This window comes from Capra hircus, chromosome 19 (genome assembly GCF_001704415.2).
Source record: "Capra hircus breed San Clemente chromosome 19, ASM170441v1, whole genome shotgun sequence".
Taxonomy (NCBI): Eukaryota; Metazoa; Chordata; class Mammalia; order Artiodactyla; family Bovidae; genus Capra; species Capra hircus.
In genome coordinates, this window is record NC_030826.1 from 14,713,506 (window position 1) to 14,738,828 (window position 25,323).

Sequence of the window (25,323 nt, forward strand, 5' to 3'; positions counted from 1 at the left end):
GTACCTGCAGTGTCCATGGTGAGCATCGTTAGCCTCACGTGACTACTTGAAGCTGATGAAGATTAAGTTCAGCCCCTCGGTTGTGTTACCAGCATGTTTCACATGCTCGGCAGCTGAAGGTGGTTGATTCCCGACAGCCAGTGGAGGTTTCCAGGACACTTCTTCCAGTGCTGTAGAAAGTTCTACTGAACTGGACTCGTCTATGCTCAATTGTTTTCTCTTCAAATAAATCCACCTCAAGTGGCACAGGAGCCGTTCTCTGTAAGCAGGCTGTGGAGATCTGTCCTCAGGTGGGTTTCTAAAGAGCGGTCTTGTTTGCAGATGGGGTGGGGGCAGCTCCTCCTGAGCCCGTGGCCCTGGAGCCCACACCAGCTCCCCGTCCTTCCTTCCTGGTCCCCTCCCTTCAAACCAGGACCCACACACTGTTTAACAGGAGAACATGGAAAAGTGAGACATAAAAATCCATTTTGTTTTCTTTCAGATGCAATTTCATTCCTGGCAAAAATGGCCAGGCTGAATACAAGTTTTGCCCACTATAAGCATTTCTGAGGATACTCTTATAAATACAACTTTAAAAGGAGCCTGGAAGTGGAAGGGGAACTTCAACAGCCAGCCTCCCCTCCATTCCTTAATCACTAGAATTATAGGAGGTGTTTGGGGAAGGACACAGATAACTCTGAGAGGGTTCCATTTTTCTTTTTTTAAAAAAAGCTTTTCAAAGGAAAAAAAAGGTCAAAACCAGCACCCAGATCTGAAAGACCTATGTAAACTGGCAGGAGAACCTGACTTCAGTGGTGGCACACAGCAACTCACTCCAGTCTGGAAGACAGCACGCGGGGCTGGTGGGCTCTGGAAGATGCATAGCTTGGAGAAGAGAGCTGCCCCTACCCTGGGTCCGCCCAGCGCCCATCCGCCCAGAAGCAGTGCGGCGGGGAGTACACCCAAGGGAGGGGCGGGCGGCAGTCCTAGCAAGGAGCCACCAGCCTCCGTTTCCGGATACATGCCCAGATCCACTCCGGGGAGACCTGCTGGGCCTCGGGGTTCCTGTCCCTGCCACCCAGCACGTGTGTGGCTGAGGCCACATCAAATTCCTGCACCAGGTCCCCATCGAATGCCACAAAGTAGCGTCTGAGGCGGCTAAAGTCTGGCGTGGAGGGTGGCAGGTAGAGCCGCACTCCAGTGAAGATGTCCAGCAGCACCTGCAAACGCACAGCAGTCAGGGCTGGGCTGGGGCTCTGACCCCGCTCGGGAAGAGCTGTGAGACAGAGACTAGGGGTTGGGACGTGGGGAGAGCGTTTACAGGAGAAAAGATAATGGCCTAAAACCCCCATCCTGGGACTTCCCTGGGTGGTCCAGTGGCGAAGACACCGAGCTCCCAGTGTAAGAGGCCCAAGTTTGATCCCTGGTCAGGGAACTAGGTCCCACGTCCTACAAGTAAGGGCCCCGTGTGCCACAACTAAGATTTGGTACAGCCAAGTAAAGATAAAAACCCCAAAACCCCCATCCTCCGGCCACTCCAGGTTATGCATGACCGACATGCCTTTCCATCCTTGCTGAGAGGAAAAGAAGGGCGAAGGGACGGGTCCCCATGAGGGACCTGGAAAAGGGGAAGCACACGTCTCAAGAGCCACCCAAGGACTGGTGGGCAGGGCCTGTGGGGCCCGGAGTGATGCTGCCTGACCCACGAGCAGTCCTGTGTGCGCGCTGAGGGGCCGGGAGCCCTGCTCGTGACTGATGGAGTCCAGGGCTTCAGGTAGGGGAAACACAGCAAGGTCCTCTGGGTGACATGGTGACTGGGTTCAGGGCCTGGGTGTCGTGACCTCCACACTGACTGCCAGGGGAGGGGGGTGGGGGTGGCACAGCCTCCCTGTCGTGACCAGATGCCGACACCTCTATCTGCCTCTGAGCCATCAGTGCCTCCAGGGTGGAACGCAGTCACTGGCCTTGGTAAGTGCTCAATAGCCGTTGTCAAACTAAACTGACAGCGGAGTAGGAGGGGAGAGGAGGAGGCCAGTCACTGAACCAGGGCTCTCCCGCTTCTCACTGGCTGGCCCTGTTCACAAACTCACACGGCTGCACTCCCACACCCAGGCTGGGCTTCCTCCCCTTTAATGTCAACTGGGATTTGGGACCAGCAGCTGGGTGGGTCCTTGCAGCCTCCCCGCTGTTCTATCTCCTGCCTGTGGGCACAGCTCTCCTTCCTCTCTGCTTGCTGGCTGGCCGCCTCTGCAAGGCAACAAGAGGGCACAGGGTGGAGCCAGCGGACTGCAGCCCTGCCTGAGGCCAGGGTGCTGCAAGAGGGCGGGGCGGGGGGGGGGCAGGCAGTCAGCCCGACCACACCTTGCCCATTGCGCAGCATCCAAGTGCAAAGAGCTGGGAATGCGAGGGGCTCGCCCTCACCTTGGCTTGGCACGGGGTCACATCAGGAGCCTTCCGCTTCACCCCCACTCTCACAGGGGAGGGCTTTGCAGCTGGTAGGTTGCCTGCAGGCAAAAGCTTGGGGTGAGAACCAAGAAGAGGGCAGAAGCGGTGATAATGGTCCCTGAAGTCAGGGGAGCTAAGAGAAGGGCAGGCCCCTCTGCTATCCGCATGGGTGAGACAGGTAGGGCTGTCCACTGAGCCCTGAGCTCAGAGGTGGCTCATCCTCAGCTCCCATGGGCTCTTGGGGACCCTGTCTGGCAGGTGTGCAGAGCAGGAGGGTAACCCACAGATCAGTGGCCGGCCGTCAGATGCACACACAGCAGGAACGCAGCCATCGACAGCGGCAGTAGATGGGGTCCCAGGACCTCAGGGCTGGGCGGGGAGACGCGGTCCCCGCCCACTCCTCAGTGCCCCAACCCCTCCCTCCCTCCTTACCGCCTCTGCTGGTGCAGCCGCCCGGCTTGCCCCCAGCCTTCTTGGCGCTGGCGGGAGGCTGCTTGGGGGAGGCTCTCGGGGCCTTGTGAGGCACAGCCGGCCCTGAGGTGCCCTCGCTTTCCCCGCTGCTGCCTCCTGCGGCGGAGCTCCCCTCATCCCCGGCCGTTATGGCGAAGGCCGCCCGCTCCTTGGACAGTTGGTACAGCTCCTGGGAAGGGGAGAATGCCGCGCTATCCCTCCTTTCCCAGCCTCGGGGCTCAGGCAGTCTGTGTGGTCTGTTTTAGGTGCCCGGGCTGAGGAAAATGAGGGGAAGAGGACACACAGCAGGCCAAAGGAGCTGGCTTCCTCGGTGCTTCTCTAGCTCTGGCCCTGTTTCTGGAGTAATCTGCACAGATCACTGTTCTCTGTTCCCCAGTTCTTCTCAGCAATGTGGAGACTGAAGCCTGGGGGGCAAGTCCTCCTCAGGAGGCTGTGAGACAGGGCCCAGGGCTGCCCACGGGGCCTGATGCAGGCGGAGCTCTGTCCTGGGGGATTTGCTGCTCTCCCTTTCTAGTAACTGCCCTCCTGGCCTCTCAGCATGCTGGAGAAAGGGGAAGGGGAGGACGCAGGAGGTCAGGTGCCAGCAGAGTGGGGAACAGGACACGCGCGCAGCCCAGTCGCCTGCACCTTGAGTTGGGGGAGGTTCGTGGCAGACTTCCAGTCCTTATCATCACGGATTCGGGTGCAGCGAGGGAATCGGATGGAGATCCCATCGGCTGTGTGAGCCTCAGATTTTGAGAATTCAGCCCCTGTGATCTCCCACACGGCAGCTTTCTGTCAGGAGAAGTCAGGTCACTCACTGGTTAAGTAGAAAACACCTTCCAATCAGGCGAAAGCAGTGTTGCTGCTGTTCAGGTGCTAAGCTGTGTCTGACTCTCTGTGACCCCATAGACTGCAGCCCGCCAGGCTCCTCTGTCCATGGGATTCTCCAGGCAAGAATACTGGAGAAGGTTGCCATTTCCTCCTCCAGGGGATCTTCCTGACCCAGGGACTGAACCTGTGTCCCTGCTTGACAGGCAGATTCTTTACCACTGAGCCTTACCTGAAAGCCCAGCTAAAAGCAACAGAGCACAATTAAAACCGAAACGGCAGTGGGTAACCACAGGGAGACAGGTTCTAGCCCCACTGCTGATGCTGTGTGGCCTAGGGAGTCCTGGTTCTTCCCTGGGCCTCAGCTCTCTGTCAGTGCAGGAAGGACTGGGCCAGGCCACGTCTCGAACAGACCCTCTGACTCAAGGAAGGAGAGGCCCTTCCTGTCTGCTGAGGATGGCCCCTCAGCATTGACTGGTCTTTTCCGTGCCTGTCACCTGGCTCCCCATCCCCGGGTGGACTGTCACTGATGCTGAGATGACGTCTCTGTGGCAGTAGAGAATATACAAGCTCATTTTGGGGGCTGGAGGACCCCAGGCCACGGGATAATACCTTTGGGTCTGGAACGATGAAGTCAGGGTAGTAGATCTTATTGATTTTCAGCCAGTTGGGTATCTTGCTGGGATCCTAGAGGAGAAAGATGCTGTCCTGGGCTGTTGCCAAAACAGGACTTAAACGCGCTCTTGGTCACAGGCTTGTGAGAAGAGGTGCCTTATCACAAAAGGCAGCCCCTCACCCCTGGCATCCTCCCTGCCCAGAGAGGCTGTGGCCTGGATGGCACAAAGGCCAGTTTCCACAGGGTAGGTCCTCAGAGGATTTGAGGGTCTAACACTGCTCCTATGCAAGCAGCAGCTCTTTTCTGTGGAGACAGACAAACGAGACCTATAGCTTCCCCCCCACACCCCACAACACTGCTCGTCTCAGAAATGACGGCTGGTCCAGAGGCCAGGGCCCCAGGGCCCCCCTCACCTTGCTGATTTTCACCATGTCCAGTTCGGTCTGCAGGCGGGCGAGCGTCGCGTCGTCGTGGCCTCCTGCACACTTGGTGACGGTGCACCACTTCTGGCTGCTCGGGTCGAAGCAGCCCATGAGGAAGATGGACATCATGCCACCTGCGGGGAGGAGGCTCTGTGAGAGGCAGCCTGCAGAGGAAGGGCCCGGGCCTCGGCGTCGGAGCCCTGGCGACCTCCTGGACCCACACCAGCCGTGTGACGTTCACCGTTTGGAGTCCCAACTTCAGTGAATTCAGGGCAATCACACTGAATGCTGGACTAAAAGGAGCTGAATAGCGTCTGGCGCCCAGAAACAGATGCCAAGACTACTAGTTCCTGAGACCCCAGCTTCCCCTCCAGTTCAGAAATGGGAGACTTTCCCTGAGGAGAAAGCCACCAGGCCTTGGAGACACAGTGGCTGGAGTCTTTTTGGGCCAGCGAGCCCAGGGCACTCTCACCTGACCACTCCCTGACTGGGTCTGCAGCGCTCCCTGTTCCGGCCTGAGGCGGCATGGGCCAGGTCAGGGCCCCTACGCCAGAGCTGCGATGTCACGACTGGCCGTGCTAGCACGTCCAGCCAGGAAAAGGGCCGGCCTATGCCTTGAGTGGTGCCTTTCAAAGAAGCACCATCCCAGGGGCCAGAGGCCACCGACCTTTGCTCCCTTGCCCGTAGAAGGCCCCAAGCACCACCAGGTCAGCTGTGTCGGCCATGGCACCCTCATTCAAATAGTCTTTCTTCACTTTCAGCCAATGCCGCTTTCCAGGCTCATATGTACCCTGAGGGGAAGCAAGCAAGAGAGAAACCACAAATGCAAATGGAGGCTCTGTGAGGGTGGGCTTTTTTACCTGCTCACAAGACACCCTGGATCTGTCGCAGTGCCCTCCCACTCCACCAACGCACTTCAGGAGACAAACACAAACCCAGCCTTTAGATCCAGAATCCTGCAAAGGCACCACCCCCTCAAGCACCTCAAACTGCCACAGCCACCTCCTGGTCAGGGCGGAAGAAAGCAAAGGATGTGACCATGTTACCTTCACGTCCTTCAGCACCAGCCCTTCCAGCCCCTCTCGGATCACCCTGTTGATCATGTCCACCAAGTCGGAAGCTTTCTGAGGGAGAACAGGAGAGACACTGAGATTGATGTGAGAACAGAGAAGGGCTATGGAAGCGAGAGAGAGGTGGTTCCTTTTCACACACTAGCAAAGTGCCTGCTAGAAACACCCTGACTTGAATACAAGGAACAAAAGGGCCAGCGGAGCAGGGACCAACCAGAGAGCTGCTTCAGCTGTGACTCTGGGCGCCCACCTGGGAAGGACCTTTCACGCCCTGCCCTCCCAGGTGGGGACTAGCACACGAACACCGGCAGGGCCTGTCTTACTGTGCTTTGCTTTACCGCATTTTGCAGATACTGTTTTTTCTTTTTTTTTTTTTCACCAAAATGTTGTTAGATGATGGTAAGCATTTTTTTAGTAGTATTTTTAGTTTAGTTTTTTAAGTTAAGTAGTATTTTTAGTATTTTTACCTTAACTAAAAATATTATTTTAGACATAATGCTATCACACACCTAATAGACTAGAGTGTTAATGTAACTTTCCTGTGCACTGGGAATTCATAAGTTACGTGACTTATTTTCTTGTGATACTGCTTTACTGTGGTGGTCTAGAATCAAACCCACAGTATCTCCAAGGTCTGCTTGTATCCACATCAGCGTTCCTCTTAAAAAAATAACTAAGACTCATCCTCCCAACCACATCGGACCCATGGGGGGTTCTACTCTGCTTTCAAATCATGAGGACACTGTGAGGGTGGGATCCTCACTCACTGTGACTTGCTTCATTTCTGAGAACATGATCCGGTTGGGAATTTCCACCATGTTGTCATAAAGAAGCTTCCGCCGCTCACACAGAGGCCTGAGGGGACAGAAGAGCTGAGGTCAGGCCAGGATGCTCCTCCAACCCCCCAGAGCTCTGAGGAGAGACGGGATAAGGATGGACTGGTTTCCTGAGAGGTCTGCCATGGCTCTGGGCCCTCGTGTCTATCAGTTCTGCCCGCCCAGGGTGACTAGGGCTCCGTCGGGACCAAAGACGGATGGTATGAGCTGCGGCAGAGTTACTTCATTGTTATAGGTCCTGTCTCTACCTCATCAGCCCAGACAGCCTGTGTAAACCCTGGTCCCCTTTGAAAAATAACCCTGACTCTCCTTTGCTGTATCCTGTCTCACTCTAGGCCCCAGGCGGGCTGTGCTTGGGTCAGAAGGCTGACAGGCCTCAGGACCTCAAGCCCAAACCCCAGCTCCTACCCTGGCAGTTCTGTCTCCTTCCATCTCCCTCCCCCTCCACACTCAGGGCTGGGGGCTGGGGTGGGGGTGGGGGCAGGGATGCTTCTCTAAGGGAAGAGGGGGCCAAAGTGGTTTTTGGGACTCAAGAGGTCAAGACTGCGAGTTATCCCAAAGGTGGTCCCAACCACAGAGCCTGACAATCCCAAGCTTCTGGTTGGCAGCCTCTCCCAAGACTAAAGCCTCTGAACTGAAATTCATCTGCCTTATGCACCTTGGAGGCGCTTTTGAAGAGAGAAACTGAAAGCCTACAGCGCTTGTAGTCGGGCATCTCGTCAACAGTCCATTCTGCTGTGGGTGGCGGGGTTTCCTCTGTGACTTAAGCTTTCAGAGTCGAGGCCTAGTCAGCACACTGGCCCCTCCTAACACTGAATGGGGAGCCGGCTGTGCAGTGACTGTGCTCCCTCTCGCTCCTTCCTGCTGCAGCTCCTAGGCCCAGAGGCACTTCCGCCAGCCCTTGCCCTCTCTCCTTGCCAGTCTCAAGCCCCCACCTCCCTACCCAGGAATCAAAACTAGATTCCTCACCTATCCATCAAGCTGACATCATTGAAGTAGATACAATCAAAAACAAACAGGCAGACATTAGCATCCTGGAAGGCAGCTTTCTGTAAGGGAAAATGAGGTAGTAGGTACATGAGGGACACGGGAGAAGCAGTCCACTTTCACAGACCCTCTGAAGCGTGTGGAACATAATGCATGTTTGTGCTGTGAAGCCCCTGGGCCATAAAGGCACTTGGCAGTCACGTCCTAAGTGGAGACTGACCCAGTTATAAGCCAGGTGCCACTGTAAGGTTTTTTTATGCAAAACACAAAAATGAAACACATCTAAACTTAGGGCTGAAGTCAGTACCAACTCAAAGATGAAGATAAGCTTGACCCCAAGTAAGCGACACATCCCTCTGCATCTGGACTGAAAGCACACACTCATGCACGCACTCACTCTTGCTCACTGGGCCTGAGCAGTACCTTGTGCACTCCCAGAGTCCCAAAGGGCAGTGGTCTGCCTGTCCTGTTGTCAATCAGGAGCACCTCAGAGTCCAAGATCATGCTGTGGCCCCCAGGGAAAGCCCGGGGGATGAAGTCCTTAAAGTGGGCCACCTGGAGGCAGAAGGGTCACTCAGAGGGAGCCAGGACACAGAAAGCAAAAGCCGGGCCCCCGAGGGAACATGCAGCACCAACACAGCCTAGCTGATGTGCGAAACAGACTCAGGTCTTGGCAGCTGGCCAGACAGGAACAATCAGCCATGTTTCAGGACCTCAGCCCAGACCCTGGAAGAGGTCAGCTCACATCGGGGTCAGTTTCTATTGGCTGCAGAGAATTTGCAGGAAAAAGGAAAAGATTGAAGGTGAAAATGAGGGGAAGAAGGGAGGCAGACAAACATGGAACAGAGGGAGGGAAGGTGGGCAGGCGGGATTCGTGTAGGAGAACACACCAGTGGGAAAAAGGATGGAAAAAGAGAAATGGACTCCCTTAGAAGCAGCGAGAAAACATGAGGAGGGTCTTCACTAATGCTCGCGAGGAGGTCCTGCTCAGCTTTCAGAAACACTTGAAACTGACGGCCTGGCCTGACTGCCCAGGCAGGCGAGGCTGGGCAAGGGTGTATGCGTCCCCTCCCCCGGGACTCTGAGCAGACAGAAGGGGGAGCAGGCGCAGGAGGGCCACCCACCCCCCAGCTACCAGAGCCAGCTGTCCCCACTGCTTTTCCCTGGACAGCCCCCAAGGGCTCCCAGAGGCCCCGGGAGCTGAAAAGGGCCGAGGGGCGAGGTTCTCAATGCCCCCTGATTAAAGGCAGGAGCTGGGGTCTCAGAAGCCCCCATGGGATTGTGTTCACATTTGAATGTAAGCCTCTGGAGGCACAGAACTTCCGTCCTTTTTTGAAATTTTTCATTAAATGCCGGATGCCCACTACCTTATACAGTGCCCAGCATAAACCCTTGATCAATATTTGTTGAACAGGGGACTTCCCTGGTAGTCCAGTGGCCAAGACTCTGTGCTTCCACTTCAGGGGGCACAGGTTTGCTCCCTGGCAGGGGAACTAACATACTGCATGCTGTGTGGCACAGACAAAACGTCAAAAAAAAAAAAAAAAGGTTGAACAAATTAATGACCGACTGCCTAACAGTTCCTTGTACCCGAGCCACAACATATCTCAGGGGGAGCACACAGGACCTAGAAAGGCAGAGGACAAGCATGCAAGTCGTCACCAGCCGAACTCGCTGTCCTGGCGTCACTGCCCCTAGGCTCCACGATGGCTGACCCCCAGCTACTCTCTTGTTCCTCCTAACAGTCCCACGTTATTGGAAGATTCCAGAAATGAATAAATCAATTCATTCTTCCATTCAACAAATACAAAACAGATTCTATTTTGCATGAGAGCTGGAATGGCAACGGAACTCAGGCTTTGAGATTCTTAGAGACAGGTAGAAGAGTCCCAGCGGAAAGGAAGGGGTCTGTACCTTGTGTGGCAGGACGGGCTTGAGACTGCGGCTGAAGTAACTGAAGTGGTCCCCCTTTTTATGCACCTGGACTCGCTCCCCGTCGTACTTGATCTCAGAGAACATGCCGTTCGGACACTTCTTCATGGCATACTCGATGGACTTGCAGGCCTCAGCCTTGGGGGCAGGGGAAGGGGAGACAAGCCTGGAGACTTAGGTGCTCTTCCCAGAGAGGCGGCTCGGCAGGGACAGCGCGAAGCCCGGGGCCCCTCAGCCAGAGTACACCCTCAGGGCAGGAGGGAGTGAAAAGGATGGGCAGCGTCATATTCTGGTATATTGTTTTCACTTTATGAATGAGAAAACTGAAATTCGCAGAGGTTAAGTGCCTACTTTCTATTACACAGATAGTGAAGGGCAGGAATGAGATGTGAATCTAGACCCAACTCCAAAGCCTGGTGGTTGATCAGAAAGCTATGTAACCTATTGTTGCTGTTTAGTCACTAAGTTGTATCTGACTCTTTCGTGACCCCATGGACTGTAGCCTGCCAAGCTCCTCTGTCCATGGTGTTTCCCAGGCAAGAATACTGGAGTAGGTTGCCAATTCCTTCTCCAGGGGATCTTTCCAACCCAGGGATCAAACCTGCGTCTCCTGCATTGGAAGGTGGATTCTTTACCACTGGGCCACCAGGGAAGCCCAGTATAAGCTATGCCATGCTTCAAATGAGACCGTGGAACAGATTCCAAGAAAAATTCTTATAAAAATCAGAAAGTCTACTAATGGAGGTAACTGGTCCTCTCCTTCAAGTGGAGATCTTACTATTTTGGTGCTGGCTATCCTAACACAGAACCCTAGACCAGGACTTCAGGAAAACACCATAGAAAGCATTGCTTCATAGAAAGCAGTGCACCCCACTGAAAGAATACAAAGGCTCTCAGAGCAGGCACAGCAGCAGGCGTGGACTGTCCTGTTGCACAGGAAAACCCACACCAGGAAGGACATCCCATTTATCATGAAACAAGCAGAGGCCCAAGGAGAGCTGGTCTTCATTCCTGAAGCTTCTTCTCTTTCCAGATAAAAAAGGAGACCTAAGGTACCCTCTCACAGGAAGGCTGGCTCTGTCACCAACTCTCAGAGTTACTTTGGGGCATGTCATAGAGACTCAGGTTACTGCACACATCCACCTGACTTCAGGAAAGAGGACCGATGAACCGCATAGGGCAGACACTTCAGATACCATTCACGTAAGAAAACTAAGGATCAAGAGAGACTAAGGACCTCACCTAAGATTCCACAGCTGGCTGAGGGCAGAGATGGCTGAGTTCTCAGGTCTTTCCACTGGTCACACTATCTCCCCCTCTGCCATACTCCCCCAGGAGAAACACCCCCTGCAACTCTACTCTTCCTTCCCCCAAATCTTCCAGCCATCTTTCTTGCACAGCCTTCAGCATCATACCCTCTCAGATCTCACAGGGGAGGGTAGTAACCTCACACAGGAGCAGAAAGCAGGGCAAGAGCAACGTCCTTACCAGCATGGGCTGCACTGGGGTCATCAGAGAGGCCTGGACACTCAGAGCTCGTCTCTGGCCTGGCTCCTTCTCCACCTCCTGCTCGTTGCGGAGGACCCGCTCCACCACATCCTGCAGGTTGCGTGAGGCTTTGAAGGCTTCATAGGCATTGGGGTCTAGGGCATCTAACCTGCCGAGGCCGACAGGAGCAAGGAAACAAACACCACTGTTCTTGACCTTATCGCTTTGGATAGCAGCAATATGCTGCAACATATCATGTCTGGCAACAACAGGACATAACCGCCTCCCCATATACTGGGATCTAACAGCTTCCCCATATATTGGGACCCCATGAATCCCAATACATGGGGAAGTGGTGATGTCCTATTATCTAAAGACTGTCACAGGAGAAAGAGATCTTGGAAAACTCAGCTCTTTTGAGATACCATGCTACCTGGATGCTGCCCTAGCAAAGAGGGGGCTGGAGTGGGCAAGCAACTTTGAACATATTCCCTATGTTTGACTGTAACAACTCTGTGAAAAGGGTACTGTTATCTCCATTTAACATGAGAAAAGGGAGGCTGAGCTAGGTCAACTGACAGGTCCCACAGGAAGGAAGGCGGCACAATCAGGTCAAACCCAAATCGGGGCTTCCAAGTCTCTGAGACCAGCTGACAACACAGGGAGTGGGCAGCTTCCACCATCAGACGACTTGGTACTCACACGTGTTTTGCACCTGAGTTCATCTTCAGATCATGCTTGATCAGCCTGATGATGCACTTAAGGTCGTTGGCTGTACACCTAGAGTGATGAGGCACATTCAACTTACAAAGCTCTGGACTCCCAAACCTTCCTCCCCTAGTGATTCCATCTCCCCAGGCCCATCCCCAGTGGGCAGTGCCCCCACCTGGAGGCGATATCCTGCAGGGCCTGTTGCTGCTCATCCTCCTTGGTGAGCTTGGAGAGCCGCAGGAGGAATTCGTCCACCTCCTGGATGGTAAGGAGGCTCTTGGCAGCTGGAGGGAAAGACTTGCTCTGCTCAAAGAAGACTCTGATTGTCTCTGACACGTCACCCTGTCTCCAAAAACCAAAATACCATGCAGCAACCCCAAAGTGGCCATGTGTAACCCCCAAACCCTCATGACTACAGGGGAATTAGAGATTTCAATCACTGCTCCTGTCCGAAACTCACAAATATCGACTTCACTGTTTAGAGACTATATCCCACCCACAGCTCCTGGAAAGGGCAGGAGGATCCGGCCTCCACAGGATCCGGCCCCCTGCCTCAGCTGAGAAGTGATGTAAGAACTAATGCAGGGCCAAGCCAATGTGAGTCCTGTTAGAATCTGAACTACGAGACAGACACAGTCATCAGATTACGGGGGTGTTTGGACAGCAACTTTCTAGGTGTCAAGGCTGGAGTCATGAACAAACCAAAACTGAATGGCAAGCCCAAGTTATAATGGAAAAAAAAGCTAGGAAAACACAGGGCCCAGAGGGAATCCCCTGCTAGTGGCTAAGACGCCAAGCTTCCAACGCAGGGGTCACAGGTTCGATCCCTTTTAGGGAACCAGGACCCTATTAATACATGCCACATGGTGCGGCCAGATAAAGGTCTAGGACAAGAGCCCCTGGAGAGAGAGTGGGAAGTCTAAGATCCACCCTCAAAGTCTAGGTCTTTCTCTGAGGCTCAGCAGTAATGTAAGTCTAGTCTTCAGAACCTTGTGAAGCTAACAGCTGGAGCCTCCCGTTCAACTCCTCTCATAACGAATGCTTGCTCACGTGGGTTTCAGTTTTCTGAAACAGTATGTGCTCCACCAGGAAAAAGAGTGTGCGGGTGACGGGCTCAGCAGAACCCCCGTGGAGCCCCCCTGCCCTCCCCTTCCTCTGACCTGCTCCAGGTCTCGTGTCATGTCATCCGCGCTGCAGTTAAAAATGCGGCTGAAAAGCTTCACGATCTGCTTATCATTCAAGTTGTAAACACTCTTAATGACACCCGGCAGCAGCAGCTTCACTGTTAGGTACACGTCACCGTGGAAACCATCTGGAGGAGACAGAAGAAAGAAACCTTTCTTGAGACATGGAGCTTAAACAAATAAATACATAAACTCAAAGAACCAAAAGAGCTGTCTGCATCGCTGGCCTCGCTGCACAGGCCCTCAGGGGAGGGTGTGCGTTCACCACAGCAGCAGAGGCCATGGCCTCCGGCAGCTGGGGGTCTGTGCGTCTGCCTCCCTGTAGCCCCTGGATGAACCCCTGCAGGGCAGAGCCATGACTTTCACTGTCGTGTTCCCAGTGATGGGCATATCACAGATGTTCAACGATCATTTTTTAGACAAATGAAAAGGAACACAGTTGGGAGATTCTATTCCAAGCTGTGCCACGTGGCTCACAAAACCCAAATCAAACAGGAGAGTGAATTTTCCTTTTGGTCAAATGGGATAGGTTCTTCTGGCCTCCTAGGGGGCAGAGTAAGCAAGGAAGAAAGATGCCCATGTGTTTGGAACAGATCTGGCAACACACTGAATTTCAAGACAGCAATACAGCAGAGCATCAAACCACGCGCGAGGCCTGTGCAACTGTACAGTTCACGTGCCCGTGAAGCTGGCCATGACTCTGAGCTCTTGAGAGAAGCCCATCCAGGATGCCCGAGGCCCACCTCCTGCTGAGCCTTTCTGAAGGAAGTCCTGGATGATCTGGGTTTTCGTGTTGTAGCTAGGATTTTCAGCCACCATGGCACACAACTTCCGAAACTCACGCAGCAGACAATCCTTGTGTTTCGGGTCACATTTGCTTGAGGACAGACTTGTCTTAGGGGTCTTAGGGGTTGGGCTGGAGTGGGCTTCCCCAGAGTTGTTGGGCTTGGCTGTTAGGGAGAGAAAAAGGGAGGGGTGATTTGTTTGGCCTTGCTGAAAAGGAAGCAAGAGAAACTAATAGGCACTCTGCTGGTTCTCCACGTGTAGCTTCACTTAATCTCCCCAAAGAGCCCTTTGGGAGTAGATATCATTGTACTATTTTGTGGGTGAAAAAACAGAGGTCAAGTGATTTCCTCAAATCTCACAGCTATTAAGAGTAAACAACTGCCTCACACTGAAGCAAAGGACCAGCTGATGTGTATTTCTTATATGAGTGCTTACTGAAGAACAAGGGCCATTTTCAAGCCAAGAGTGGTCAGGACGATCTCAGAGCAACTGTAAAGCTGAACCCAGAAAAGTTGGAATCAGGAAGGAAAAAGAAATCAAGGGACGCCTTAGTTACTCTGAAACTACTTCTACTGCAGATTGTTAGAACTGGAAGAAACCTTCAAGATGATCTAGTTCAACCTCTTCTTATCGGTGAGGAGACCAAGGCCCTGAGGAGAGAAGCATTCCCAGTCGTTGCCACTAGCCCCTTGCCCCTCCCCACCACCCCCATCACCACTTTTTTTCTTTCTTCTTATAAAAACGAAAGGAGGCTCCCCCCGAGGCTCAGTGGTAAAGAATCTGCCTGCAATGCCAGAGACGTGGGTTCAATCCCTGGGTCAGAAGGGACTCCCTGGAGAAGGAAATGGCAACCCGCTCCAGTGTTCTTGTCTGGAAATCCCTGTGGACAGAGGAGCCCGGCAGGCTACAGTCCATGGGGTCACAAAGAGTTACGACACGGAGCGACTAACAACAATAATGAAAAGTTCTAGGTTTGGAATTTCCCTGGTGGTCCTGTGGCTAAGGCTCCACGTTCCCAGTGCAGGGGCCCAGGTTTGATCCCTGGCCAGGGAACTAGATCCCACAGGCTGCAACTAAGACCAACACAGACAAATAAATAAATAAAAATTTTAAAAAAGGTGGGCAACAAGGAGGACTTTTCTCCAGACACCCCAAACAACCCTCAAGTGATCCTCTGTTACCTCCTTGTGACCATTTACAAAGTAAATTTCACCCTGAAAGCTTGCAGCAGACAGCCATTACCACGCTGTCTGCTGACATAAGCGTCTTCTTGCCTGGGGTTTGTAAATTAGAAATCTATCCTCATCTCTGACCTGGCATTTAAAGAGAACGTCAAGGGACAAAATCTCCAAAGTGTCACTGTTTGGCAGCTTGGAAAAAATGGAACACCTGCCCTCCCCGAAATTCCCTCCCGAGAACTGGCTCTTCCAGAAATACACTGCCCTTACTGTCACCTGAACTCTTCTATATTTCTGTCTTTGGCTGACCACTAGGCACAAACCAAGCAAACCTCAGAGTTTAAAAATGATAAAAAATTGTAGAGTCAGGCACTGTTTTTGCAACTTTCTCTTCTTTATTCCTTGTGAGACACCGTGGGGTCCACAAGGCAGGCGCTGCCATTCCCACTTCACAGATGACGGCACAGAGGCCCAGACCAGGACCCAGGTCTTCTGACCTCAAGTCCAGGCTTCTTTTAATCACACAGAGCAACCTCCTGGAACAACTTCTGAGCTCCTGAGTTCTGACTTTATTTTCTTTAGCTGAGGCAGTCACAAGAATGTCTCCAAATAAAACAGGTAACAAGTTGCAGGGTAAAAAAGCACAGGTATTGAAGTGTAACTATTAGAAACTCCATAATGATGTTGAGCATTGGTTTTCTCATTCATAAAATGGGCCTAATAAAAGTACTCCCCACCGTTAAATGAAGAACAAATGAAACCACACATGCAAAAGCCCCAGCCCAGCGCTGTCTGCTACCCAAGGACATGCAGGACATCTCCATCTCTACTTTCATCTCCAATTTAGGCAAGTAGAGGGATGCAACTTCTCACGATTCTTCCATTATCAATAAGCAAGGAAGTGGGACTTCTCTGGTTTTCCAGTGGCTAAGAATCCATGCTCCCAATGCAGGGGGCTGAGGTTTGATCCCTTGTCAGGGAACTGGATCCCACAGGCTACAACTAAGAGTTCAAATGCCAAAACTAAAGATGCTGCATTCCGCAGCAAAGAGGAATGATCCCGTGTGCCACAACCAAGACCTGGTGCAGCCAGATAAATAAATAAATGTTAAAAAACCAAAAACCCCAAAACAAGGAAGTAAATGGCAGGTTATACTAACGTCTGATCCAGGTAAACTACTTCAAGGGGAAGAAGTCTTGAAAGAACAACATCTTTTTGCTGCAACAGAGATTAAAATATACAAAAAAATGCTACACATGTGGGGCGCTGAGAATTAGCTGGCCATTACCTCTCTGCTCAGATGAAAGCAAATTACAGTTGACTCTTGAATAACATGGGTTTGAACTGCATGGGTCCACTTACACACAGAGTTTTTCAATAGCAAAAAAGTACTATACAATCCGCAATTGATTGAACCCAGGGATGCAGAACTGAGGGCATGGTGAAACCATGCATAAAGTGGAACCTCAGATAAGAAGGCAGACTATAAATGACATCTGGCATTTCAACTGCGCAGGGGATTTGGAGCCCCTACTGCCTGGGATGTTTAATAGTCAACTGTATTAAGCAGGCTAGATGGCACAGAATGGTCACTCTTAACCGGAGTACCAAATCTTGGTCTCCCAGGATACCTAATTAAAAGGACTGCAACAGCTCACGCAGCCCTAACCTCTCTTACCTGAAAAGCCAGAAAACTTTCGGGGATTGGAATTGGTGACAAATGAGGCACCTTTCACTGGAGATGCTACCTGGCCAGTGGCTGTCAACTTAGCCTGGACAACAGCTTTCTTCTTTGGTGTGCTTGTTGCCTTGGAAGATAGATCTGTAGGACCCCAAAAAGAAGGGAAAATATCTTTCAGTGAAAAATCCCTGAGAAAGCTTTCAAAGACTATCAATTGCTCTTACAGCCTGGCTAGGTAAGTTACTACCATGGTATTAACCGAAAGGTGACTGTTGGCTGGCTGGTCTTCTTGACTGGAAGTACTAGGTATTAGGGTATTGGGGAGAGGGTGTTCTAGGGACAAAAGACCCAGTTATTCTTTACTTTTATTAGTAACTTAAATATTCATCAATACTCTCCACCCCTTATCTCATATATAACCTTCAGATTATTCAGAGGAAGTCAGAAATCATGTGTCAACAGATAAAATGTGAGGACCTCAGCTTATGGAATTAGCCTCAATTTAAAGATAAACAAGAAAGTAAAATGAAGGTGGATAAACAGAGCATGTTGATCTGGTACATGCAGGAAAACTCGCAGCTGCTGAGTTATTTGAGCTGTGTGACAGTTTAACTCTCCCTTATATTTTTCTTCCTCTGAATGAGCTGGGTTCAGAAGTAAAAAAGGGTGAAGCCAATGGCTAAGGCTGGGCAGGGCAGGAGGGAAGTTGGAAAAAAAAAAATGTATTAGTTTTCTTCCTGAAGTCACTGTCCTCTCAAAGAAAAAGGACAGAGGTCCATTTTAGTCCCCCTATACTGACTAGAACTAAACTGAAGACATGAATATTACAACGACATTGAAGGTCGGAAAGGTCTAATTGGATTTACCAGTGTCAGATTTCTAAAATATGCGTACATTTGAACACACATGTGTGTGCACATATGTTTTTGTGTATATACAAACATGTATTTTCCAGTTCTGCCTGCTGTAAGGGCCCAGAAGCACCCAGGACACACAGCATCAACAGTTTTGTCTCTATTGCCATTTCCCCCATAACAGGAACAAGGACTCTTCAGAGAAACGGCTGATTTCACGGCTGAGATAGGTAATCCTAAGAGCGAGCATACTGTTAGGCCAGAAAGCAAGGGAGTACTTTAAAACAATTTTTTAAAAGTGATCTGGACATCAAGGACAAAAATTAGCTCAAAGGGGTTCCCAACTGACCAAATATGGGACAATGTAGCACCAAATTAATAAAGCACAGGACGATGATAAGCCATCAGGAAAAAGTAGTAATCCGAGTCCATACAGAAAATAAGTTGAGAGAGAAAAGGGAGTAGTCTAGGTACTCTTTTCTTCAAAAATGTCAGTGTCATGAAAGAAAACAAAGACCTCAGAGATGTTCCAGATTAAAGGAGGCCAGACTCGACAACTCAGTGCAATACCTGATCTTGTATCAGGATTCCATACTGAAGGGAGAGAAAAGTTATAAATTATCTGATCAACTGACAAAACTAGAATACAGATGGTAGATTAAAGCATTATATCAAAGATAAATTTACTGGTTGATAGCTGTATTATAGTCACGATATCCTATTCTTAAGATATACACATTGAAGTATTTAAAGGCAAAGGACCATGACGCATGCCCAAATGGTTCTGGGGGGAAAAAGTCATTTGTGTGGAAGGAGAGAGTAACAGAGAGCAAAAGAGTGAGCACAAACATGAACACAAATGATAAAGCAGAGAGCAAAATGTTAACAGGTAAATCTGAGGGAATTCCCTGGAGGTCGAGAGGTTAGGACTCTACAGTCTCACTGCTGAGGACCTGGGTTTAATCCCTGGTCACGGAACTAAAATCCCACAGCCAGAAAAAAAAACAGCACAGCCAGAAAAAAAAAAAAAAAAAAAAAAGGTGAACATGAGCATTCTTTGTACTATGTACTATTTTTATTCTTGTAACATTCCTGAGTTTGAAGTTATTTCTGAACAATAAACTTAAAGAAAGACAGATAGGAAGAAAGAAATTGGGTTCTACTCTCATCTCGTTGCCTCTCAGAGCCAGTAAGATGAGAAAGCAGTATTCTCCACCCTACCTGCAATGTGCTGACTTATCTGCTCTTTCTCATTCTCTTCCAGCTCTTCCCAGCCTTCCAGCTCGGTGAGGTCCTCAATTTTTTTTGTGGTGGCCCGGGCCCGCTCCAGTTTCTCAAACATACATTTAATGTGGTACCACTCTTTCATATCGCCCCCCGCCTCTGAAAAGGGATTGGGCACCACTTTGCCGATTCGGCATACTCCCTTGACAATCTTTTCCTTGCATTTTTTGCAGCCGGCGGTGCCACGCTTGGCGTAGTCCACACAGAAGCGTTGTTCTGCCATTTCACAGGGACCACTGCAGAGTCCCACATGCGACCCTGGCAAGAAAACAAGGCAGGCGGCACGTGGTCTCAGGTTGCTTTCCCGAAAGGACGGAACAGGCTTTCTTCTCTGGAGGAGGTGGTCTCCACGAAGAACTGTCTCTGACCACTGGCCAAAGTGTCTTATGTCAGGCCGGTGATGTTGTTCTCGGAATAGGCACAGTTCTTTTTTCCCGAGTGCACGGAGAGTTGGTGGGAAGAGGATCTTAAAAGCCAAAGTCATACAGCTGCATGGAAGGGGAAGAGGCAGAAAAGTGAGTTTCAGAGGAGCTAGGCTTCTAATTTCCTCAAAGGCTGACATCCTAACACAATAATCCATGCTGACCAACCAAACATCTCCCAAAGTATGAAGGATTTTTTTTTTTTTTTGGCTGCTGTCTGATCCCTGACCAGAAATCGTACTTCCGCCTCCTGCAGTGGAAGCTCGGAGTCTTAACCACAGGACCACCAGGGAAGACCAGGTATGAAAGATTTATTGCCTACAGGATGAACAATTCCAGTACAGAAAAATTCAGTCTGCAACAGGATGTTCAATTACATAATTGAAAATTTAGATATTATCTAATGTATATCTAGTAAATCACAATCAAGAGAATTCAAGTAACATAAAACCCTTTCTCAGGCCACCAGCAAACCCTAAGCCTTAAAATGGATGGTGACCCTTTAGCATAATAAGATTCTAAAGTTTCTTTTTAAACATCAAGAAAAATTACATCGGGAGTTCCCTGGTAGCCCAGTGGTTAGGACTCAGTGCTTTCACTGCCATGGCCAGGGTTCAAACCCTGGAGGAGGAACTGAGATCTTGAAAGCCAAGTGGTGCAGTTTAAAAAAAAAAAAAAAAAAAAGACATTATTTTCAGGAAGCCTTTAATGGGAAATATAAAATATTTGTTATCCTCAGAAAATAATTAAGCCACTATATAGATCTGGGATTTAATCAGAAGCCCTATTTTGAGAGGCAATTAAATGGAGCCTAAAACCTAACCCCCTGGTTTCAAATCCTAGTTTACTGGTCATAAGACCTTGGGAATTTCCTTAATCTCTCAGTTCCTCAATTTCCTCAACTGTAAAGTGTGGATAATAATAGTACCTAACTCAAGAGAGTTGTCATTCTAAGAATAAAAACCCTTATATAGTCAATGAAGCGATTATCCTTTAAGCAAAGGCTCCCTGTGTGCAACTAGCCGGGTTATAACTCAGCAACTTCAATCTGGAAATGCTGAAGTAACTGGACAGCAAGAATCAAACGAACTGCTCAATCAATCCACATTCAAGGACCATATCCACATAGTATCCCCCACTTTCTTTTATCCTTATTTTCTAAAGTATCCTCCCAGTTCCAGCTTTAACAGACTGGAAGTTATTTTCAGCCTGCACCAGGCTTTGTCGTCAAACTGCTTGCGGGTGATAATGAAAAGCAGGCTTTACTTGCTGAAGTGAAACGTGATGCAGAGAACAGCAGGTAACTGGGAATCAGAGACGCGAGCACAAGTGTGACCGTGCAGTTCTAGGACTATGTCATCTTTTGAGAATTTCCCTTAACTTCCCCGAGTCAGCTTCCTTATTCCTAAGACAGGGAAAATATCTACCTCAAGGGAAGGGGGGAAATGACACTGGGTCCGTGGGTGGGCGAATGGGAGTGGGGGGTAGGGCTCTGAATTCCCTTGCAAATGTATTCAAAAGGTGCGCATTCAGCCTTGTTACGTTTTGGGGAAGAAACAGTCAACGTTTTCATGAAACTTCACAAAGGGCTCTGTAACCCCTAGATGCTGAACCACAGAGTATGTGAAAGTAGAGCAGGCCCGTAAGAGGCGCACAAGTAAAAAAAAAAAAATTAGGGTCCACCACCTTCCTGGAAAGCGATTTATGAAAAGCCGCCCCCAGGACGCCAAGGAGCCCGGGGGAAGGCACCTAGCCGCGCCCCTCCTCCGCAGGGTCCGGGAGGCGCTGGGCCACCAGGAGGCTCGGAACCGTTTGGGGAACCCCGCCTGGCTCACAGGCCCCTCGCGGCCGCCACTTAGCATTTCCTGAGGGAGCCGAGAAGGGAAGCCGTTGAGGCCCGAACGCAGCCGGGCCGGGAAGTGAGAGCCCCGCGGCCGCTGCTCCCGGAGGGGCCTCCCCTTTCGGGAGGGGGTACCGGCTACCCGCCGGGGCCGCGGGGAGGGCGAGGGGCGGCCAGAGCACAGCCCCGGGCTGGGCTGAAGGGGACGCGGCGGGAAGAGAAAGGCTCCCAAGCTCCGTCCGCAGCGCACCGACTCGGGCGGCGGCTGGGCGGACCCGGCCGGAGGAGCCCCGCGGGGGCGCCCTGCCTCCCCGGCGTGGGGCCGCGGGGGTCCCGGGAGCCAACCCCCGCGGGCTCCCGGGGGGCCGCCACGTCACGGAGGGTGTGCCCCCGGGCTCTGCGAGCCGGCGGGCGGGGGAGGAGACCACGGGGCTGGCTCCCGGGCCGCGCCGAGCCCCGCACTTCGGCCGCCCCCCTTTCCCGCAGGCCGGCCCCGCCGCGCCGCCCCCTCACCTGCCTTCCGGGCTCCGGCGCCACCTCAGGCCTCGGACCAGGCGCCCACAGGCCGCGCGCAGCCACGACGGTTGTAGTGCCTGTCTCTTTAAATCCGGGTCCTCGAGCTGGCCGCAGCACGCAGGCGCAGAGGCCCAGGCCCCGCCCCCCCGCAGCCGCGCCACGCGTCCCAGCCCCTTGCCTGCCACGTGGGAGGTGCCCCGGGTGCTCCGAGTGAGGCTTGGTCCGTGGGGTTGGTTCGCGAGGTGCCACTGCGGCTGGAGAAAGCAGAGGTGCCGAGATGTGGCGGCGCCCTGAGGCGCATCCTGCTCTCAATTTCTGAGAATTTACCCCACCCCCTGCCAATTTACCCCATTGGCTCTTAGTGTTAGAGATTATCTAATCCTTAAAGGTCCTGGTTGAGAGACTATATTGTAATGACCTTGGGGAAAGCAAAGATTCATTCTGTTTTTCTGTATTCTCTCTGTCTGTGTCCCGCAAAGTGCCTAGCGCATGGTAAATATTTGGTAAATATTATTGAATTGAAAAGGGGCACTGGATAGATACAGTATTAAGGAGTCATGGGTACAGTAAACCCTTGATGGTGTGTTAAGTGTATTTATTTTAAACCTCAGGTTAGCTTTTAAGGTCAACTTTTTGAGAGATTGGAATGGCTGTTTTTACAAAAGGATAGCGGACTCAGAGGAGGTGAGAGAACTTGTTCACGGTCTAGGAAAGGTAGAGCAACTGGGCATTGTTAGGTAAGCAAAGGTCAGACCCTGGGGAAAATTCTGTGCTCTGTGAAAAGGATCCTGTCGTTAAGACTCCCGGCTTCCACAGCAGAGGGCGCAGGTTGGGTCCCTGGTGGGGAACTATGATCCCGCATCCCCTGGAGTGCAGCCAAAAAATTTTAAAAAAAGGTCATGCCCTTTGTTATGTAGAGGATGGAGAGCCATTAAGGGGCTTAAGAAGCAGTGCAGTCAACCAGTGCTGGTTTGGGCAGAATGTGAAAATGGAATGACAGAGATCAGCATGGCACCATACAAGGCTGCATCATTGACTCAGTGGGCATGAGTTTGAGTAAATTCTGGGAGGTGGTGAGGGACAGGGAAGCCTGGTAAGTTACAGTTCATGGGGTTGCAAAGAGTCGAAAGACTTAGTGACTGAACAATACAAGGGTCCCATAAAAATTCGTGAAGAGGTTCACATTTTTAAGGAAAGTTTTCTGTTTTTGTTTTTTATTGTATCTATATCAAACCATGGAGAAGGAAATGGCAACCCACTCCAGTGTTCTTGATTAATTCCCATGGACAGAGCAGCCTGGTGGGCTACAGTCCATGGGGTCCCTAAAGAGTCAAACATGACTTAGCGGCTAAACAACAGCAACATATCAAACCACTATGCTGTATACTTTAGACTTACACAGTGACGTGTGTCAGTTACTTCACAGTAAAACTGGGGAGGAAGAAAGGTGCTTGTAGTGACCCATGTGAAAGATGAAAGTAAGTGCCCTGGACAAGCTCAGTTAGTTGGGATGGATGCATTGTTTGATAAGCATTTAAAATTTAAATTATCTTCTAGGTAAAGTGCTCATTTGTTTAAAGATGTAATATAGATGACTTGAATGAACAGATAGATAATGGTGCCATTAACTGAGATAGAAAATGAGAGAGCAGGAGGTATTTTGAGTAAGAGGATGAATTTTGTTTCGGTTGGTTGAGGCCAGCCATGAGGTCACTGTTTGAAGTGGGCAAAGTCTCTTGTGTATGGCAGCATGAACAGGTCTGGGGCTCGAAGGTCCCTGGAGGTTCAAGTCCAGCTCTGGAGGTTGAGCAATCCTGAACATAGTGTCACTGCATTCACTACACTGTTTTGAAAGTCCACTAGACTGCGTCTGACTTTTTCCCTGTCCCTGTGCTGTTAGATGCTGTCATCACTGTTGAGCTCTTGAAATGTGGCCAGTCCTTTTTGAGATGTGCTGGGCGAGGGGAGCGATAAATTAGGCGTTTGACATTAACATATCCACTATATATATAAGATAGATAAACAAGAAGGATCTGCTGTATAGCACAGGGAACTATACCCGGTATCTTGTAATGAACTATAATGGAAAATAATCTGAGAAAATACGTATCTATAACTGAGTCACTTTGCTATACCCCTGAAACTAACAAAACACGTAAATCAATTGCACTTCAATTAAAATCCATGGGGAGTTCCCTGGCAGTCCAGTGGCTTAGGACTTGGCACTTTTACTGCTACGCCTGGGTTCAATTCCTGGTCAGGGAACTAAGATCCTACAAGCAGAAAAAAAAAATCCAAATCAAGATATGCTATCAGTGTAAAACACAGTAATTTTTGAAGACGTATTATCAAAAAAAGACTGTAAGATACATTGTTAATTACGTGTTGAAATGATATTTTCGCTATGTTGGGTCCGATAAGAATATATTATTCACATTAATTTTAACGGTTTAGGTTTTTGAAAATGCAGTGAGGAGAGAATATAAAACTGCAAGAGAGGGGGACTTCCGTGTTGATCCAGTGGTTAAGACTACACACTTCCAATGCAGGGGGCACAGGTTGGATCCCTAGCTGGGGAACTAAGATGTCATGAGGTGGCCAAAAACAAATTGCAAGTGGCCCCAGCCCCACTTCTGTGGTGCTATCTAACAGAACACCACCCCAGACTTCACAAACCTGTTTGTGAAGGGTGACATCAGTGCCTTATGCATCTTTTTATCCTCAGTGCCTAAAACAGTAGCTGGTGCATAGTAGGCGCTGTGCAAGTGTTTATGAGTACATGAATGAAACCTATAAGTGAATGAGTCTGAGAGTAATAAACCTCCCTCAGGAGGATGTTCATTATGTTGTATCTAATGTTGGATGTAAATGTGCAAAAAGACTTAGGCTCTAAATGTTCTGTTTGCACTTCCTGGTGGTCCAGTGGTTAAGAATCTGCCTGCCAGTGCAGGGGACATGGGTTCCATCCCTGGTCCAGGAAGATCCCACATGCCTCAGGGCAACTCAGGCCATGTTACACAATTACTGAGCCCGAGCTTTACAGTCCGGGAGAAGGCAATGGCACCCCACTCCAGTACTCTTGCCTGGAAAATCCCATGGACGGAGGAGCCTGGTAGGCTGCAGTCCATGGGGTTGCTAAGAGTTGGACATGGCTGAAGTGACTAAGCAGCAGCAGCAGCAGCAGCAGCAGCAGCAGCAGCAGCAGCAGCAGAGGTTTAGAGCCCAGGCTCTGCAATAGGAAAAGCCATCACAATGAGAATCCCATGCCCTGCAACTAGAGAGCAGCCTCTGCTCACTGCAACTAGGAAAAGCCCCCTGGCAGCAATGTAGACCCAGCACAGCCAAAAATAAATATGTGAACATGTTAAAAAAATAAATATTAAGTTTCATTAGAGCTCCAAGGAACCCCTTAATGATCTTTGACTCAGACGCCAGCCATACAGTTGAATGAGGTGTGAAAACTGGCAGTTGCCTGACCTTCGAGAAGTGGGAGCTGCCACCAAGGAGAAGGAGGTGATGTGTGATGGGAATAGTGGGACTTTGGAGACATACAGACTTAGGTTTGAATTATGTTCCACTGCTGGCTGTGTATAACTTTCATTTGTTTTAACTTCTCGGGGGCTCAGTTTTCATGGTGAAATGGGGATAAAACTCTCTCTTAGGATTGTGTGTGGCAATTAAACGAAATGACATATATTAACTAGCAAACTGTTTGACGCTTGGAGGGATTTCAGAAAACATGCATTCCCCCCGACTCCCCAGCCTGGATACATTCATGCGCTGCAGAGTTTAATCATTCAGTTAGTCATC

At 50.5% G+C, this 25,323-nt stretch overlaps 1 protein-coding gene across 1 annotated transcript; it reads right to left on the reverse strand.

Moving 5' to 3' along the window:
- LIG3 (DNA ligase 3) lies at positions 462-21,626 on the reverse strand. Its single transcript, XM_018064230.1, has 20 exons — positions 21,511-21,626; positions 18,673-19,223; positions 16,595-16,738; positions 13,695-13,901; positions 12,928-13,079; positions 11,943-12,109; positions 11,759-11,836; positions 11,057-11,225; positions 9,551-9,706; positions 8,060-8,191; positions 7,619-7,698; positions 6,581-6,668; positions 5,790-5,867; positions 5,411-5,534; positions 4,735-4,877; positions 4,318-4,392; positions 3,523-3,669; positions 2,857-3,064; positions 2,401-2,483; positions 462-1,199 (listed from the first exon to the last, which is right to left on the reverse strand). The coding sequence occupies exons 2-20, from the start codon at positions 19,217-19,219 to the stop codon at positions 966-968; spliced, it is 3,012 nt and encodes a 1,003-aa protein (XP_017919719.1). The 5' UTR covers positions 19,220-19,223; positions 21,511-21,626; the 3' UTR covers positions 462-965.